At 37.4% G+C, this 19,515-nt stretch overlaps 2 protein-coding genes across 2 annotated transcripts in view; both read right to left on the bottom strand.

The window, feature by feature from the left end:
• Positions 1 to 9,345: 9,345 nt before the first annotated feature.
• On the bottom strand, positions 9,346 to 9,972 carry LOC126758103 (alpha-protein kinase 1-like). Its single transcript, XM_050472135.1, has one exon. It carries the CDS (start codon positions 9,883 to 9,885, stop codon positions 9,346 to 9,348), a length of 540 nt encoding a protein of 179 aa, XP_050328092.1. The 5' UTR covers positions 9,886 to 9,972.
• A 2,682-nt stretch (positions 9,973 to 12,654) lies between these two features.
• Positions 12,655 to 19,515, bottom strand: part of LOC126758102 (broad-complex core protein) — a 112,831-nt gene continuing 105,970 nt past the window's right edge. Inside the window, exon 10 of the mRNA XM_050472134.1 lies at positions 12,655 to 18,360. Coding sequence (XP_050328091.1) covers positions 17,099 to 18,360 — 1,262 coding nt within the window. The 3' untranslated portion in view covers positions 12,655 to 17,098. The remainder of the gene's footprint in view (positions 18,361 to 19,515) is intronic.

Raw genomic sequence — 19,515 nt, 5'->3', positions numbered from 1 at the left:
TTATATACTTAATTTCGAAATATTCGTTTGGTGTAGAAGAGCAAAATTTTGAACATATTCTTATTGGGTCTCAATTTAGAGTAAAGTTATTTTTCTTTCAATAATTTTGACTAAAATACAATAAATTTCCAATTATCTAACGAGTCAACTCTTTTAATACAACACTTTTTTAGTATACGTTTTTTATACAATGGTTTTGAATCATGGATGTGTTTGTGATATGCGCCGCTTTTGTGGAAGTCTCCCTGAGAGTTTGTCGCTCCTGAGTGGTTTTTGTGTGACCTGACGAGCTCAATAACGAGGTATTTCGGCATCTTAAAACATCTACGGAAATCAGTTTAGGCTGTTATTTAGCACAGCACTGTACAGAGTGGCAGGCCTGCATTGATAGATTGGTAGATTTACCATTTCGAAACATTCTTTTAGTTCCCAAATAAGTGAGTTACTATTATATTTCAGTATTCACAGAGTATTGTTGGCTATAATTAAGTAAACATTATTTTCTACATGTGCCCAACTGTACCATAGTTAAATTAAAACGTGTAACATAACCGCTTAAAACAAAGGACTCAAGGCAAGGGTCAGCTCTGCATCATTCCTAGGTTCCTTGCGGCAAGTTTGAACAAAGGTTTCCAGCGATTGTTAAGTTATTGTTTTTGGTCAGCGGATTAGTGTAAAAAATAAAAGCCAATTCATTTTTTTTGTTTTTAATTTTGTTATATTTTCACTTTATCAACAAATTCAAAAATGGTTTAAGAGTTTGAAATTTTAGCAGCGTTCGTGAAAGAACGCATTTTTAATTTTGAGAAAAAGTAAAATTAACTGTAATGGTTATAATATGTATATTAAAGCAATAAAATAAATACAATACACTCTTTTAACTTATGTACAAACTAATTATAATTTGTAATTGTGTTTGTATTCTTTGTATGTGTGTGGGTGTGTATAAATTTAGATGATTTGAGTCGCACCAAAAATTAAAAAATATACATAAATAAAATCATATAAATTTGCACGTGAGGCCTAAACATAAATTTTGTACAAAAAAGTATTTGCTTAATTCATAATATTTTTTTCGAATATTTGAATACCTCTTATTTTGTGTAAAAATAGTTAACAGCCAAACAAGAATTTTGTATGTAAATTTGAGAGAAAATAGATCACAGTTTGTTGTATGTTTTTTAACTTTAAATTTTTAAAATTTTGATAAAAAAAAATTAATAAATTATCGCGCATGAATACCAACACACGCCGTTATTTGTTTTTGTTTTTTTTGTTTTTGTATTTTTTCATATTTGTGTTTTAAACTACACTTACGAAAAATACGAATTCATTAAGTATTAAAGAGTACAATAGACAAAAACAAAACAAAATTAAAATTAGTTAAAAATCATTAAAAATAAATTATACAATTACAATTTAAGGAAACTCTGTCGTCTACAGCTAGACACATACACATAACCTACATGGCGCCTATGCAACTACATATGTATGTACATACGCGCTTAAACTTTGAAACATTCATTAGCACTGAGTCGATAGCTGTTAGCTGAGTCACGTGATGGAAACGCTCTTGGCTTGCTTTGCGAAGTATTGAAACGCAGCTGCAACTGCGCCGGCGCACTTGGCGCTACTTGGCACTTTTGCGCTGACCAAAGGGAACCCTACTGGAGCTGTGTGCAATTTGCACGAAAGTCCGCCACTAACTGTACAATGCGCGCTTGTTTATTAATATTTTTTGACTTTAGCTGGGCACGGTTTGATTAGTTGGGTGCGCAACATTGGCTGCTTGTGGTGTGACTGTCGCCGTGAGTCTGCTTTTGTGCTACAAGCGCTCTTGTTGCTAGCGTCTTAAGCTGTCTGCTTGCGCCTTAAAGCCTGCTTGTGCTACATTTATGCCCTGTTTTTGCTCTGTCTGTTTAGATACATATACATATTAATTTGTTAGTTTATAATTTATAATTTATAAGTAGTATTTCCTGAGTCAATTTACGGATATGCGCAAAATAGCAATTCGCAGCCGCGCTGCCAAGTCGGCGCGCTTGATACTGGCAAAGTGTTATTTTGTTTTTTAAATGCTAAAATTACATGTTCCTGTTTTGTTGTTCTCTTCTAAATTTAATTCGTGAACTTTAAATATGTTTCAACTTATAGTTTTCTTGGCATACAATTACTTGTTTTAAGTTTGCTTTGATATTTACACGCTTACATAGTTAATAAAATTGTGTTCTACTTTGAGCGAAAATCCTTTTAATGTACATTTAGAAAAATACGTTTGTTTTTGTTTTTGTTTTAACTTTTAAAAATTTTTTTCAACAATTGCCACACTTTCGCTGTGAAAATTGTGCGATTTCCATTGATGAAAATGAAAACCTTGAGGTTTTTGAGGCTTTTCGTACTGAATTTCTTGACGTTTTTCAAACTGCTTAGGTTTGCAGATGTTTTTGTTTTTCTTTCTTCTTTTTAATTGTGTGTTTGTACATGTTTTATGCAATTACAAATCTAAGCTTCCAAAACAGTTATGCAAATCTATTTTATTTACTTTTTATATATTTTAATATTTTTTACTTTTTATTTGCATTTCATTTTCATTTGTTTGTATAAATTTCAAGTAATTTGTACTTCACTGGTGAAAATCACTGAGTTTGTTGTTGTGCATTTTGCATAAATATGTCTGCGTCTTTCATATGTATGTATATGTGTGTGTGTATAATTGGTCACTTACTGTTAGATTTGTATGCGTGTTTGCGTGTGTATTGTATACATATATGTATGTTTGTAAGTTGCAATAAATTTCTTAGATTCCATTTTAAGGTTTAAATTTGTATGCTTAAATGTAAGGTTAAGTTGGTTTTTCTTTTCTTTATGTTGTTGTTGTTTTTTGTTTTTGTTTTTGTTTTTGTTTCTTCATTGATTTAATATATTTAATTGCATAGAAAAAAGGACATTCTACTGATATTAATCCCTGATAAAGTTCATTTTACATTTACATATAATTAAGTTTAATTAATGCATTTAATTATGTTTGTATGTAATTATGTATACATTTTTGTATGTATATACTACATATGTAAGTATCCAGATCTGCAATAAACGCAATAAACTATGCGATTTCAGTACAAATTGGTCCCCCTTTTCGCTCTATATTTACTTTATTATCATAATTAATTAAGAAATACAAACGGCTGAAACCGTTTTGGCACCAAATTACGCCTAATTAAAATCACCAATCACTGCCAGTTTCTTGTGCTGATCCGCGTACCTATTTCCAAGTGGTTTTCTCTTATTCTTTTTGCTAAAAACTTCTTAACACTTCACCAGACTTTCTAACAATTACTGAGTTTAATTAATTGATTTTAGATTTTAGATTTTAGATTTTAGATTTTATGTTTGTTTGTTTTGTTTTTGTTCAGTTGGAATACATTTGATTTTTAGAGATTTTGTCGCGCCTTCGAAACGAATTCAAAATTAGTAAATGTAAATGGCGAAACACAAGAAACCGATCACTAAACTCTATGTTGCACAATAAACTATTTGCCTCGGTCCTTTCCATATAAAGGCAGAGGCATGCAGCGGCAGGGGCGTTGGAAATTGTGCGTTAATTTATTTTACTTTTTTCGCTTGATTTCTGCTAATCAGTTTCAATTTTGCTAGATAAGATCCGAGAGGTAAGTTGCTAACTTCGCGTATACGCCATGATATGTACAAGTATGATAAGGGGTAGGCAACTGCCAACCCCCCGCCACTGCATGCGCCAGCAGCCAGCTATGTGGTGGCCGCCTCACTATTTAAGTCCTTCATTCTCTTTCCAATTTGGCCAAGAACTATCGTACAAGTATGGTTTCAATGCATCTTAGCTTTGCAGTAAGTAAATAATTCATAATAATTAATCTAACGGTAATTGTAAGTAAACTAGGATTAAATGTAGCTACATTAATAGAAATTAGACGTTCTCAATACTACTAAATATTTGCTTAGAACTGCATATATATGTGTGTATGTGTGTGAGTGTGTTTATTTACAATGATCCGTTCGCTTATATTTATGTAACTCCTCCTCCACTGTTGCACTTTTGCACAAATATCTTGCTGTGTGTGTGTTTTCTTATTGCGTTTGAAGCCAGTTTCCAGCGGTTTGCCTCCCTATCTTCGCTTCCGTTATGTATTGCACTTGAGCGGCGCTGTGGCCGCGCTCTTAACCGCGTTCCACATGCATTTGCATGTTTGTATGTGTGTGTGTGTGTGCAGTTTATGAAATTAAATCGACCAAACTGATTCCAAATTACATGCAGCAATGCCCAAGAATTACTCAATTACGAGTACAATAATCAAAATAAGTAAATTAGTATGCTCGCCTATGCAAAAGTAGAATTGTAAATATGTATGTATGTATGACTTTACATAAATCCGATAGCCGACTGCGCGCCCACGCTTAACTTAGTGGGTCCTCTAGAAAATCGCATTCCATCTGAAATCCTATTGGATGCCCGGTGGTGGCTGTCCCAGCTCGCTGGTGAAGTCAAATAGGCTGGCGCGCGGATGCGTCAGATGGTGGTGATGGTGATGGTGTGGTGGCACGAGCACATTCTTGATGGCGGATGTCTTCAGCAGGCGCTTTAGCATGCCGCTTGAGCCGCGGTGCTGCAGGCTCTTGTGTGTGGTGAGCGAGTTCTTGGTGCGATAGCGTCGGTGGCAGAACTCACAGACATACAGTGTGTCGGACTGTTCGTGCTTGTCCTGAAAGTGCCGCTTCAGCGAGTAGTAGCACGAAAAGGTGCGTCGGCAGTAGGGACATTCCTGCGGCTCGTTGATGCCGCCGCTGGTGGGTGGTGGCATGCGCAGCGGCATTTGTGGTGGTGTAGTTGTCAAAGTGGGTGTTGGAGGCAGAGTGCCGCCGCTGGCTGTGCCGTTGGGCGTGATGTTGCCGCCGCTGCCGGGGCGTGGCGGCGATGAGCTGTGCATGTTGAAGAGGCTGCCGCCGACGCCGCTGCCGACACCACCGCCGCCGTTGCATGCTAGCGAGCTCAGTGAAGAGGGCGACGGCGAGGTGAGCGCCGTTGGCGGTGACGGTGGCGATGAGGCCGAACTAGTTGGTGACGTGGCTGCTGAGCGGATGGCTGTGTGTGCACCTAAAGGGGGAAAGAGGACAAGCAAAGGGTAAAGAAAATTGAGATTAGTAATCGATGAAAAAGAATCCGGCGTAGTATGGTCTCTTCGAGAAGTCAAAGGAAATCAAAAGTGTGTGTGTGTGCGCGTGTAAAGAGTGAGATAGTACGCGTAGAAATGAGAAATAATATTTATTAATATACAAGTATACAATTGTTTACTAGGGAAATATTTGATATAGAGTTCGTATTATATTTAAATTATTATTATTTTTTCATTTTAAGCGAGAGGAGAGGAAGCTGGAGAGAGGCTTAAACTAGTTGAATTGTGTAAGGGTAAATGTGGAAGTATTCGAAACCACCTGTAGGTTAAATATACAATTAATTTAGAATTGGAAAAGCAGTTTATATGTTCTGTAGTGGTCGCTCTGAAAGCGCGATTTCAAAGAAAGTTTATCTTTTTTTCTATAAAATATTCTAAATAGGTACTGTAGCAAAACTCCTTTTTTAAAGCGAAAGTTGAAAAAAGCTTGCGTAGTAGAAATTTATAAGAATGAAGTAACTCGACTAACGCCCAAGAAGGCGTAGAACTGCTGGCGAGAGCATCGCATCGCATCATCGCTTTGTTTTCTCTGTTTTGTATTGCTCTTTTGTTTGGCTAAATTTTCGGATAGGCAATTCTACGCGCTTACTTGAGTTACTTAGCGTAATATATATTTTCCAAACTTAAAAGATCACTTTTAACGGTAAATAATTACAATAGAAAGAGCTGAAAATATATTTACATAATAAATTAAGACAAAAACACAAATGAAATGCTCAAAATAACAAATGTGGCATGCAACAATTTTACTACTACCTACTTACATATGTATGTATATGTATATTTGTATAAATGTACACGCGTATGTATTGATAAGCGTTAGATTACGAGCTACGCGCAAGTCAAAGGAAGTCAAGCATGCAGGTGCAAGCAAAGCGCAGGCGAAGCCACGGGCGCTGGCTATATAAAGCGGCATAACAGTAAAAATAAAAGCGAAAGCAAAAAGGCAAAGCAAGCGCAGTTGTTTGATCGGCGCATGAATTTCGAGTGTGTGCGTATGTGTGTGTGTTTTTCGCGTTAATTTATACATGAACGAGTGAGAGGGAGTGAGAATGTGGCATGGCGTATGTATGCATGTGTGTGATGATGACGACGATGATGTAGTTGATGATTTCGGTTGTTGACGATGACATAAAACTACAATAATGATGCCGACCAATGTGGTGTGTGTGAGCGCGTGATGACTTCTAGGCTGATTAGTAATGATTAGCTGATGAATTAAGTAATCATAAGCAAAGATAATAGAAGTATTCATTACTTAAATTACTTATGCAAGGACATACGTAGATGACGGTCTGTAAAATATAGCAAAAACTTACCAAACTCAAAGGAGATGTACTAGATACATTCTAAATTAAATATATTCATGTTGAGTTTACAAATATTTCTTAGGGAAGAGATTTAAGAGTATTTTTTATTTAGAAGAAGAACGCAGTAGAGTTCCAAACAACGAGGGCGAGTGACGGAGACAATAGGAAAGAAGACAGAGAGAGAGATACTTATAAATATATAGACTGATTATAGCTACAACTTCTCGCGGCATCAGTCCGAGACTCCGGCAAGAGTATAGGTAGAGTTCAGAAGAGTTCTGGAGAGTTCTGGAGAGTTCATAGTGTCAATATGGCGTTTAATATGAAATAATACGAAGAGATGACTTACAGAAGAAACCCCGTTGAACGACCAGCAAAATCCGAAGAACCGTATTTAAGATTATTTGTATAATGATAAAAAAATAATAAATGTAAATTTTAGAAATTGAAAAAAAAACAATTTTTTGGCGAATTTAATTACAGAAGTAGCAAATAGTCCTCTTAAAATCTTCAATCTTCTAAATCGTATGCACGTCATTATGTACATAAGTACATATGTATGTATGTATGAAGAAGTTAATTCAGTATAAGAGAGACAAATGTTAAAAATAAATAAAAATAGAAATAAAAAGTAAATAACTGTTTTAGTAAAAAAAGAGAGAAAGCGTTAGTCGAACTAGTGATAAATCAAAGAAATAAGCACTACCAAGGAACTTAGCGGTTAATCTCAGCAGAGGCGTGAGGTTGAAAAGTGCAGAGCAGATGTAGATCCAGAAGCTGTTTTACTGGAGCTCCATAGCAGCTATTCTACTATTCTACTTGTGAAAGTATATATGTATGTACAAATGTAAGAATGTACACTAAAGAAAGTGTTCAGGCGGCAATCGAGATATGTATGTACATATGTATATTTACCGCATGTACATATGTATGTATATTTGCATGTATGTATATATGTATGCATTCGTGCTTTCTTCACCAGGTGATTATCTTTCGTATGCACTGTGCATATTTATGTATGTATTATTTAACTACAAGCTGTCAGAATGGATAGTGGAGTGTCTTATAGGATAGCATTTAGATAATTAGCCCAACGATATGCTAAAATCAATATGAGATATCACCAATACAGCAGTGAAATATTATCTATGTATGTATGTAATATAACGTTGTGAATGAGAACGAGACCTTTAACACTGATACCCGGACAGAGGGTCCAACCAGCTTAGAGAGATGTTTATATAGAGAGAGAAAGAGTGAGTGATTGTGTGAGAAGATTCATTATAATTACGGAGAGTTGCACCTTCTAGTGTCGTTGAGTGAGTTTGATAGTGTATATGTGAGAGAGAGAGAGAGAGAGAAAGAGAGGAGATTGTTAGACCCAAAAGGGATAGTGAGGGCCAATAGGTACAGTGAAAGACAACGGTTTAACAGATGAAGATATATATTCATAATTATTTGAGTGGATATAGTCCGTGAACGTGAACTAACTACTTGAAATAGGTCCAGTTTATTTTCGCTACGAGTTTGTTGTTGATGACTTTTTATTTGCTAACCTTGACGTTGGTATCTTCAATCAATCACAATTTGGTATGGTTGACCCAAAACCTCGTTAGGCTGCTTATTTGTAGAGTTGTCATAAGCCACTAATTGCTTGAGTACTTTGGGCTCATCGCTCCAGTGCAAAAAGGGCCCACGGTTTCACTTTGGATGTCTGTTTTGAGGGGATTGGGTCAGGGAATCAATTTTTGTAATTTCTTTGTACGCCGTTAATGTTTTTGATAAATACTTTGCTGAGTACACCAGAGATTGCTCGCGCTGTTGCTCCGCCGATGCACACAAATTCTGCTCGGAGCCGACAAGTTTCCGCGCCGCCCAACGAAGTTCGTAGCTCGAGTCTTTTGTTTCGCTGCGTCTAGGCTTCAATGTGGCGCCGATCCATTTTGCATTTTTTATAATTAAATACTAGTTTTTTATGATTTTAGTTCAGTTTGCAGTAAGCTAAGGCTAGTGAGTTCAACAAGTCCGTTGTCACCGGTATAGTTCCGTTGAGATACATAAGTTATAAAAATGTGTAAAGGGCATTACTATAAATGCCGTAAAAAGGTTTCTAGTTCGAATTGACTACTTAAGGAGTTTATATGCACGCGCACATACACGCTCCGAATGCGTGCGTGTGCGTGTGGTAGACACAATAGAAGGCCACAGTGGGTAGTTGTGAGATACGGTGGTCATTTAGAATAAAAGTCCCGCACGAAAAAGTCGTGCGATGTAGAACGAGTACGTATGCGGTTTCTAATTATATGCTGCGTAAATATAAAGGTTTGCAGCTATATATATGTATATACATTTGTTTGTATGCATGTTGCAAGTAAACCTATGTGTATATGCGTTTGTATATGCTTGAGCTCCTACAAGTATGCACCTAATATTGTACACCTAACCTAAAAATGATTTGTGCTTCCAACATATACACGTATGTCTGTATGTATGTAAGTATTGTAAATAGTTGAGCAGTTATCGTTTTAAGTTGCTAGAGAGCTGAGTTGAGAATCTTATAAGAAAAATTATGCTAACTTCCTTATATGTATGTATATCCATATGTGTGTGTATGTATATATAATTGCTAATGCTTAAATTGTGAATTCTTCGCTAATCTATATACATACATACAGGGGGTATGTATGTATGTGTATACTTTCCTGCAGTTGTGTCAATGTGTGTATGTCGCTAACTTCTAAGGTTTACAGTTATCACTACGTTATGGCATTGCTTTAATGTTATTGTTATATTGTTTTTGTAAGTTTCTAAATCTACGTTTTTTGTCGCTATAGTCGAGCCACTCGTCCGTACTCGGCACGCAAGTCGAGACCCGAACCTAAAGCTTTGGCCTGCGTCGGCATCGGTGGCGACGGGTGGCGTTGGTACATGTAGTAGTCGTACAAGGTCATTATTTGTCGTTGTTTGATGAGATTCTGCAAGTGGAATGCGTCGTCTTGGCGAGAGTGTGGTTGTTGCATTTGTTGTACTGAGTCACCATGCCGCCATTGCTGGTACTCAGTATAGAGGTAGTGTTGTTGTTGATGGTGCTGCTGCTGTTGTTGTTGTTGTAAGTGATATTGGTATTGTTGTTGTTGCTGCTGCTTCTCATCACATTTGGGCAGCTGAGCCAATGTGTTCATCTGTTTGCTGGCAATCGGGCTAGTCTCCCGTGCGGCTTGAGCATGCGAGCTTTTTGTGCTTTCATCCATTGGCTTTGCTAGTGTGGTTGTTGTTGGTGTTTGTGTTGGTTTTGGTTTTGGTTTGAACGCTATTGGCATTGCGGCGATTGTTACGGATGGCAAATTGCAATTATACAAATTGCGCATCGCGTTTCAGATCGACGAGTTGAAGGGGTGATAGAGCTTGATGTCCTTCATCTCCATTTCGCCGGGGCGCGATTTGTGGTATGTGTAAATGTGTGTCATCAGGGAGTTGCGCGAGCAATACACGCGCTCGCAGATGATGCAGCGGTACTCCTCTTGGCGCACGGCGTGCTTGTCGGCGATGTGACGCTTGAGCGAGGCTTTCGAACATAGAAGCTTACCACACAGATGACATGAGAAGAGTTTCTTAGGCGAATGTCCTGGAATTTTTGTAAGTTAAGGATTTTTGGTTTGTACCGATTAACATATAAATGCAAATAATCATTCAAATCACGCAAATGAACTTAAATAACAATTCTTATTCAGATATTTGGTATATGGTACTCATATACTCATAGTAGACGTGTATATGTATGTGTATGTATGTAGTATATAGTAGTATATGCGATAATAGACATTAAAGTAGGTGAGCGTACTCATAGTAGATAAGTATGTGTGGGTGTGTGTGTAGAGTGGTACCATATAATCCAGATACTTATGTATATACTTAAATGATTGAACAACGGTAAATGTATAGCAAAAATTGACCAAAACGGAAAACGTGAAACGAGAAAACGATGGCAAGTTGGCGGATGATTTCGGTTATGCGCTTATTGCGTAACTGTACCTAAACACTTACAGCTACAATTAATAATCGAGTATAACATGTATCCATATATGCTTATATGTAAATGTGTGTGTGTGCATAATGCACACGCTATGGTGACGTGTACCCTTTCAAAATTGAACTGAAAAATAAAAATTGTTCCACAAACAAACCAAAGAATAAGGAAAAATTGCATGAATGGCTTACGTACACTTTTTTGGGATGCAGTTATTACAAAAACAACGAACATACATATATCTGTGAGCAGAAATTTGCGCATAAGCACCGCTGGTGAAACGATCGTAGCCCAAACGGAACAGATTGGGTCACATGTGGGTACACGATACAGAGCGACATTTATGTTAACTAGCTACGATGATATGTATATGTTTACTTATAAAATATGATACCACACACCAAGCCAACTTGTCGAACCCGGTGTTGCGACTGCGGTTTCCTTGGTATTAGTGATTTTATTTCAAGGTAGGCTGCAGTTAGTAGTTAAGATAATAACTCTTTGATCCTTATTCGTAGTACCAGTACCAAGTGATTAGTGCAAAATTCATATTAATTAAATATTGATCTACATTAACACATTAGTCAGCATTCATAGTTGGCAAGACCGCACTAACCCTCTGATACGTGGCCTGTGGTATGAATACAGATATGATTGCTGAAGGCGATGCACCGCAACGATACATTGCGTGCTTAGAACGGAGAGATCGAGGTGCAAAGAGAGCGCGGCAGCCAGAGGCGGGGTCAGGCGCTCACAGCGAAGTCTTACCTTGTTTTAACAGTAATTATTATATACATATGTATGTGTATGTTTACTTAAATATTTGTATGTATATACATATGTATGTATGATATGAATAGTTGAGATTTTGTGAGCGGTAGTATAGCGCTGTTAGCGTAACCGAAAGGGATGTAAGATAAGAATACTGGAAGCTTAGCAATACCACCTCTCATCGCTCCAAAAGATGAGACTCATGTCATACACAGTCTAGCCGAAAGAAAGCTCAAAACAAACGCTCCATTTTATACGTTTTTTCACAGTTGGATTTTTATTCAAAATAATAATTCGATAAATTTCCGTTCTCTACTGCTCTTCCTTCTTCTCTATATTGCAACTTTTTACGAAAATACTTTGTCGCTTTGTTGTTAAGTCAATGTTCTTCTCAGTTTTGCTATAAATACTTTGTTTTCTTTGCACTTTGTAGTGCCATTCAACTTTATCGTGTGTAGTATGTGTTCCTGTGTGCGTGTATATATTTTTTAGCACAAGTGATAACGTAAATATGTATGTATGTATGTAGTCAGTGTTTTCGTGATGTGACCTTGGTCTAATATAACTCAGGAAGAAGATCTTCTAACTCGTTGTTCAACCGAATGGCGTCGGGGGAGGAGAGAGAGGGAGATTCGATTGCTTGTGGCAATGCCAAAATGGGAGAGTAAAAGCGCACAGAAGAGAGTGAGTCTATATCTGAGGCCGTTCAATGCTTTGTGCAGCTGATCAATAAGCAATGATGTGTGCTTAAGCAAATTTCCAAGTTTTATTTTAAGCTCTCTTAATCTTTATATTTTGACTTGTTTTCATCTTAAACGCTCCCTCCTCCCTACTTTGCTGCTTTGAGGAATTTCTCATCCTCACTCTTTAAATAACACTTCGGGATCACAATGAAAACACATTGCAATTTGAGACATACCAATTCACAATTTCGAAAATAAAAGCAGCAATGCGCTCATCGGTCCTCACGGAAAAAATGATTCTGTTTAAATAAGAAGCCATGCTTTTTATAATAAGCACTAACTTCGGGCTGTCACTGTTTATGGCTAAGAGTACTATATTTCTATTGCGGTAATCTTCATTTAGTTTATTTTATTGGAGCTATGGTTATTATAGATTCTTAGTTATTGTTATGACTTAGGAGAGTCTTGCGGCAATTATATTAAAAACCAGTACACTGCCCACTTTGCTCTTTTCATATTTTATCGGCTTATTGGCTCTTCCTTTCTATGGTCTATGGACTATGGCTTATGTCTATGGTTATGTTTGTATTCTAAGAACATGTAGCTCGGAGTTGTACACACATAATTCACTTAGGAAAACAATAAGAGACACGACATTCTATTTTTTTGTTTCGATTACAGTTGTTATGTTTTTATTGTAAGAATTCAATATTTCCATAATGCTATATAGTATGCAGTAGTAATTGTAGTAGTAGTAGTAGCTTGATGTTTGTGTGAGTAGTTTATTGGAGATGGACAGGTGGACTTGGGGTGCTGTGAGAGTGTATGGAGACCTTGTAGTATGAAAGTGTTTGTGCGGGTGTGAGTCTGAAAGGAATTGGGTTTGGGTGATTTGGGATCTGAAGGACGCAGACAGGATCTTTGTGGGTATGTGTTTGTATATATGTATGAATATTTGCATGTTTGTATGGCGGTTGGCTGATGCTTCTGATGGATTTGTCTTATAGCTATTTGGTTTTTGTTTGGGTACCACCGTGTGGTGGTGTGGTACTTTATGTTTCGTTCATATATTATTTGTTTCAATCTCCTACAGTGGCTCACGTTTGCGTTGTATTATGTGTAAAATTAACGTTAAAGGACACAAGTTGAGAAACGTTGAACGTACAAGTGTATAGTATATGTATGTATGTAATTATGTATCTATGTATGTTGGTATTGGTTTGTATATAAATTTGTTTATAAACGACATTTAATAATAAAAAAATCATATTAACAAACGAACATTATTTCTCTGCTTTTAATTACAATAAGCATTTAAAGTATTTACAATAAAATTACTCTTACATACGTTACTTACATGTGTAATGAACTATAAACTTTATTTTGCTTTTGTCACGCTCTGGAGACTTTTGTGTACAAGTTTTAGGTTTACATTTTTATCATATACATATTCATCATATATACATATATATATGTATGTATATACATATATTTATGTATTCGTTTCATTACATACACTTTTTTACAAGTTTTATAAAATTCTATTTGCTATTTAATGGATATTATATATCGTTCTCATACACTTTTCTCATTTACAAAATCAGTTTCTTGCCTTTCCTACTCCTTCATATGCACAAACGCATAATGATTATACTCGTATGTATGTATTTATGTATGTATGTAAAGTATATTATATAAAACATTAATTTTCTAAACTATATTTATTAGTGAATTTAATTCGTAAGTGTGTTAGTAAAGCACTTTAGTTCAAACTAAGTATATACGCATATCTAATGAGAAATGCTGAAATAATGTTAACGGTACCCCATAAATAGGTATGCGTGCGGATCGAAACACTTACTCGCATATCGTATGTGGACTTTTCAGTTGTCAACTATATAAAATCTAATGTGTGTGCGTGTGTAAATATAAACGAGAAATACCGTACATAAAGCATAAAAAAGTTTTGAACTCCTCACAGCGCTGCCGTTCAGGCCAGTGCCATGATAAAGGTGGTAAATCAAAGGTAATAATAAAAAAACTAAATTTAGTAAAAATAAAAACATACATATATTTGATTTTGTGTAAATAATAAAATTTGGTATCAAAGTGTTACAATAAAACAGACTTTCACCTCCAAGAATATGCCTAGTATTTTTTTCCTAAAATTTAGTTCGAAAATTAAATATAAAACCCCAATTTTTTCTGCAATTTCATTTGCTTACTTAATACATGGATATTTACCCAATTTCGAGTTCGACTAAAATTTCAAGTAAATTTTCATAAAATTGTCAATTTTGCACATTTTGTTTTGCTTCTAAAATGTGCCTTCAAAATATAACATAAGTATCAAATATTATTTACGAGCGATTTCTTTTTATTATTTCGCTCAAATTATACAATTTCATAAACAAAATAAAAAAAATTTTGTGAAATAATTTTTGGTTTTTAAATTTTACTTCTTTCGAAATGCCAATTCTCAGTCTTCTTTAAATGAAATGAAAATTGTTAGATTACTTTCTTCATTTTCTCGAATTTCTATAGCTAAGCGCAAAAATTTTGATTCAATATAAGCATGTGTTTGTGTGTCAAACACACTCCACATGCCCTTCATGCCAATCAATCACGAATCACAATTTTTAGTCATAAATTTCACAATACCGATAGAGTTCTATACATACATATACCAAAAAAGTGTATGTACAAGTATACCAATTTGCCCAAGAGCAGAACTAAAAAATAATAATTTTTGCTCGAGATTTAAATCTGTTTTTATAATTTGCCTAAATCTATCAGTTCTTGCTTCCGCTGACATGAAACTGCCTTATCCCAAATAGTAAAAATTTTTTATCGACAATAACTACTCTGCCATCGGATCTTATAAAATTAAAATTTCTGAGTCAATTCAAAACTTTTGAGTTCCGTCAAAAAAGCACGAAAAAAGTGACGAAAAAGGCCCTTGTGATATAATGATTTCTCCATGAATTGTAAAATTGTTAAAAAAATATTTGTTTTAATACTCCAATTTTCGAAAACGTCTTCAAGAACATAAAACAAATAAAGTTGCTAATATTTATACACAGTTATGTACATATGTATGCGTGTACATACCATCTAATTATCGCCTATGTACAAAGGAGTAGTTCTACTCCTTTAGTTCTTTATATAACTACGTGTGTGTGTGTGTGTGTAAATATGTATGAGTGCTTACCGAACAGCAGATGCCCTCCCTACCTATCCTTAGCCTAATTAGTTTAAAACTTCGAAAATCCTATGCTCTGCATGCGAATCTTGAATATTCCGCATAGCCACACACATATGCGTCGTTGCATGTGTATATATACAGTTGTATGTGTGAGTAGGTAAACGCTTAAATGTTATTGGCTATATGAAGAATTTTATAAATGTATGTTTGTATACATATAGTTTTTACAGTGGCCGTCACATATATGCGCAGGCATGTACGTATGTATTTGTAACATTAAGGAGATGCGAAACTATTACAAGTCATATTCCTATACATTTGCAGTAACAATTGTTGTTGTTGCAAGAGCTTTACATATGTACATTTATCTATACCGAAATGAGTCCATTGAAAAGTTCGCATTCGAAATGCGTATGTATGTATGTTTGTATATATGTGTGTGGGTGGTGCTTTGTGCAGCTCGTGGGTCATGTTGGTTAACTGGTAACGGCCGTATTTAATCACTATTTGCTTGCATTAATTCCTTTTTCCCCCTTCACACACATTAATTAGTACATCAATATATATACACATAAAGTTATATATGTATGTATGTATGTGTATATAACGAGAAAACATAGTACTAACACTAAATAAATTTGTATTGTCAACAAATAAAAATTGCACATCTCAATATTATCATTCTACCTACATATGTATGTATGTGTGTATGTTTTAGTGTTTCTGTGTGTGTGTGTATGTTGCTAGTTGTTGCTGTTTATGTCATTGTATTAAAGTAGTTTGCTTTGGGTTCGAATTCGAAACACATGCCTTTGTGTGTGTGTGTCCAACTGCTCTGAGCGCGCCAAGTTGAAATCCCAAAAACTGTGCGCCAACAATATGTTCAATAATCAAAATCAGAATTCGAAAACAAAATAAAATTGCTCTAACAGGCTTCAATCTTCGCCCAACCCCTGATATTCACACAGTTTTGTATTTGTTTGTTTTATGAAGTTTCGGTATGAAAGAGCAGAGAGGGACTTCTAAAAGTCACGTCCCACCATTATCAATACCTAATGTCCGCTTAGTCCTTATCAGAGTGCGTGTGTGCAGTACTCCGTGCCTTAGGGATCTGGACCAAACCGTTATCTCTAGCTTAAATTAAATTAATATGTATATGTCCACAGTGCATTCGCTTACATATAAGAGTCCTTGATGTTGTACATCGAAAAATTATATCTTAATATTTTGTTCATAAACTCAAAAAAGAGATGTAAAAAATCACAGTTTTGCATTCTTGCTTTTTTCAATTCAGTTGTTTTAGTTAATTCCTTTATCAATGTTTTTTTTTTTGCATATTTCTGAGTTTTTTTTGTGTTCCGTTATTTTTTTCATACTAAAATCTTTAGCTCGTTTCACTGTGGGAGGGTCGGTCGGTCTCTCACTGCGCTTAGAACTTTTTAGTGGGAGCCTCAGCTCTATTTTCACTTTTTTGGTAACATTTTGTTTCGAGTTTTGTTTTTATTGCTCATTTTTTTCCGATCACGTGATCGGTACGGTCGGTTTAGTTGGTTGTCGGTAATAGGTTTAGTTTCCGTAGAACAATTTGATCTACTGCTTTGGGGCGCTACTTAGTGCTCTAATAGATTAATGCGCTCATAATGGTCCCCTCCTCGGTCTACACCACCACTGCCGTCGCTGTTCCTGCCAGCTCCGCCGTAATGATCCATCTGTGTTAGGTCTACGGTTGGCGGCAGTTGATGGCCATACTGTAAATCAACCATTGATGTAACTGGCATTGGACCTTGCCCCATGGCGGACAAGGGACTCATGCTTGCAGACAGCGAAGGTGGTGGTGGCGGCTGTGGAGCGTTCAGAGCAACATGGAAGAGCTGCTGCAGCAGATGATGTTGATCTTATAAGAAGTCCATGCAGGGCTTCACCATATTGGGTGAGGACTGTTGCTGGCCACCATGTGAGAGCTGCACTCCGGGTCCGGCGCTGCCCCCACCTGCCACCGCTGCTGCGCCTACTATTGGCGAGAGTAATAACTCGGCTGCTGCGGCAGCGGCCGCTGCTGCTGCTGCCACTGCGTTGCCGTTGCCACCCGCTCCGACGCTATTATTGGCAACTGCTGCGGCACTCAGCGAGCTGAGCGACTGATGCAGTCGGCTACTAGGACTGCCGCTCACACCGCCGCCCACCGCGCTGTGATGAAAGTAGGAGTGGTGGTTCTTCTGACGGCGATGATAGATGCTCTTGTGGTTGTTGAGGCTATTCAACGTGCGAAAGACTTTGTGGCATAAATTGCAAACGGCATTGTTGAGCGGCTGCAAATGTTGTTGTTCCTTGTGCCGCTTCAGCGTCAACTTTGTGCTGAGCAATTTGCCGCATACGTCGCAGCGGTGGCAGGCGTTTAGTGGCAGCGGTAGTAGCAGCCGACTGCTTCCGCCCACCATATCACCTCCACGCGTCGACGAGAGTATGCCTGCTGCGGATCCGCCTGAACCGCGACCGGTGGGCGAGGGTGAGAGCGAGGAGCGGCGGTGGTGTAGTAGATGGTGATGGTCCAGAGGTGAACCGGTGCGCGACAAGTGATGGTGGTGGTGCGAGGACGCGCTTAGTTCGTGATGTGCGTGTAGATGGTGCGATGGCAACATGCCTAGTGGCAGCTGTTGATGGCCAAAATGCGGATGCTGGTGGGAGTGATGCGGTGAAGGTGGTTTCATGTGCTGTGGTGCTGGCAATGGCGGTGGTGTGGACGCAATCACATCTGACGGGGAGGATGCCGTCGAGAGGTGGGATTGTGTGTGATGTGGCTGCTCACTGGCTGGTCGCTTCGGCATTCGGTGGATTGGCGAGTGCGGGCTGCAGTCGGTGTTCGAACGGTCTGAGTCTCGGTCACCGCGCAAATGCTGGGGAAGCAATTGCTGTTGGTGGTGCGGAGATGATGCTTCCGGTTGTTGGTGGTGATGATGAAGGTGTTGGTGATGTTGTTGCTGCTGATGATGGTGGTGGTGGAACTGATGAGCGGAGCTTGTGGTGGCTGTGGTTGTGGTAGTGGTGGTAGTGGTGGAATGGTGGAGATGTTCATGTTGCAGTTTTTGGTTGCTACTACTACTTGTATTGGGACTGCCACCGGGTATTATAACGCCGCCAAGCAGGTTGGTGCTTCCACCTATATGACATATAGGAAGAGAAGAAAAAAGAGACAATAGTGACTTTGTTTGCTTGCTATCAGTTTTCGATTTTGTTTTTAGTTATTTTCTTGTATGTTTGTTTTGGTTTGCTTTTAGTATTCTGTTCTGTTCGATTGTTCTGCTTTAATGTTTAGTTTGTTTTTCAGGTTGTTGTTCGCGGTGGAGAACCGTTCTGTCAGTCTGTAGTGTCTCGTGTTCGTTTTTTGGTTTCGGTGTTGTGTAATTTACGAGTTTTTCGCGTGAGTGATTAGTGTCTACTTTCTGTGAATGTCTTGGTACACTAACAAATCCAGGCTCAAAAATGTATCATAATTTTTTCTTGGCAAATCAATCTTCGTAAAATTTTAATGAAAACTTCGGTCGCATGATTTCTATGCTTGTTGCTGTTCTTGTTGCAAGGAAATTTACCATTTTCGGAGATGCAGTTCGTGTTTTCTTTGACGACGACAAACAAAACAAACCGATGTAAGACTAAATCGTTGATTGGTTTTTCAGCATTCGCTCGCTCAGGTGAATATATCGTAAACAGGACTCGGCGCACTACGCATGCAAACGAAGCGCAGCATCAACCGTGGAGCGAGCTTTGAGAAGACCACTCCACAGCCGCTAACTGCGCTTGGTCCTCATGCATTGATTGCGGGTTGGTCGCTATCTGGAGGTGGACTGCCGAGTCCTAATGCCATTGGAACCAATTGCTATAATTGTGTTGATCAGTTTTTCGTTCTTTCTTTGATTTCGTTGCAATGCAGCGCGTGTTGGAATTTCGAAATAAAAAACGTAAGTCAAACAAAAGGTGTTTGAGTCGGCGTTGGAAATCATCGAAAACGCTGATAGCGTATGAATTTTGCATTGTTTTTTTTTACTCGATACCTTTCAGCAAAGAGTTAATAATTTTTGAAATTTTGAAACATTTTTGGCCTGATTGATTTGTAGTTTTTGTTTTCTGCGATATTTGTTTTTATTTTTTCTCATAATACTTCTCTCTTTTTTAAGCTTTATTGTTATTTGTCACTAGTGTCTCTTTTGAAGCTTCTTTTTCCTTTATATTTTTTGATACAATTTTGTTTTTTTTTTCTCTTTTTGTAAAGGTTAAGGGGAGCTCACCAACCTGTGACCCCCAGCCGTCAGGTTGA

The sequence above is a fragment of the Bactrocera neohumeralis genome, chromosome 5 (assembly GCF_024586455.1).
Source record: "Bactrocera neohumeralis isolate Rockhampton chromosome 5, APGP_CSIRO_Bneo_wtdbg2-racon-allhic-juicebox.fasta_v2, whole genome shotgun sequence".
NCBI classification, from domain to species: domain Eukaryota; kingdom Metazoa; phylum Arthropoda; class Insecta; order Diptera; family Tephritidae; genus Bactrocera; species Bactrocera neohumeralis.
This window is presented reverse-complemented; position numbering and strand designations above follow the sequence as displayed.

Excerpts from the sequence above, each read along its gene's own strand:
- LOC126758103 (XM_050472135.1), bottom strand. The coding sequence starts at position 9,885 with ATGCGCAATTTGTATAATTGCAATTTGCCATCCGTAACAATCGCCGCA.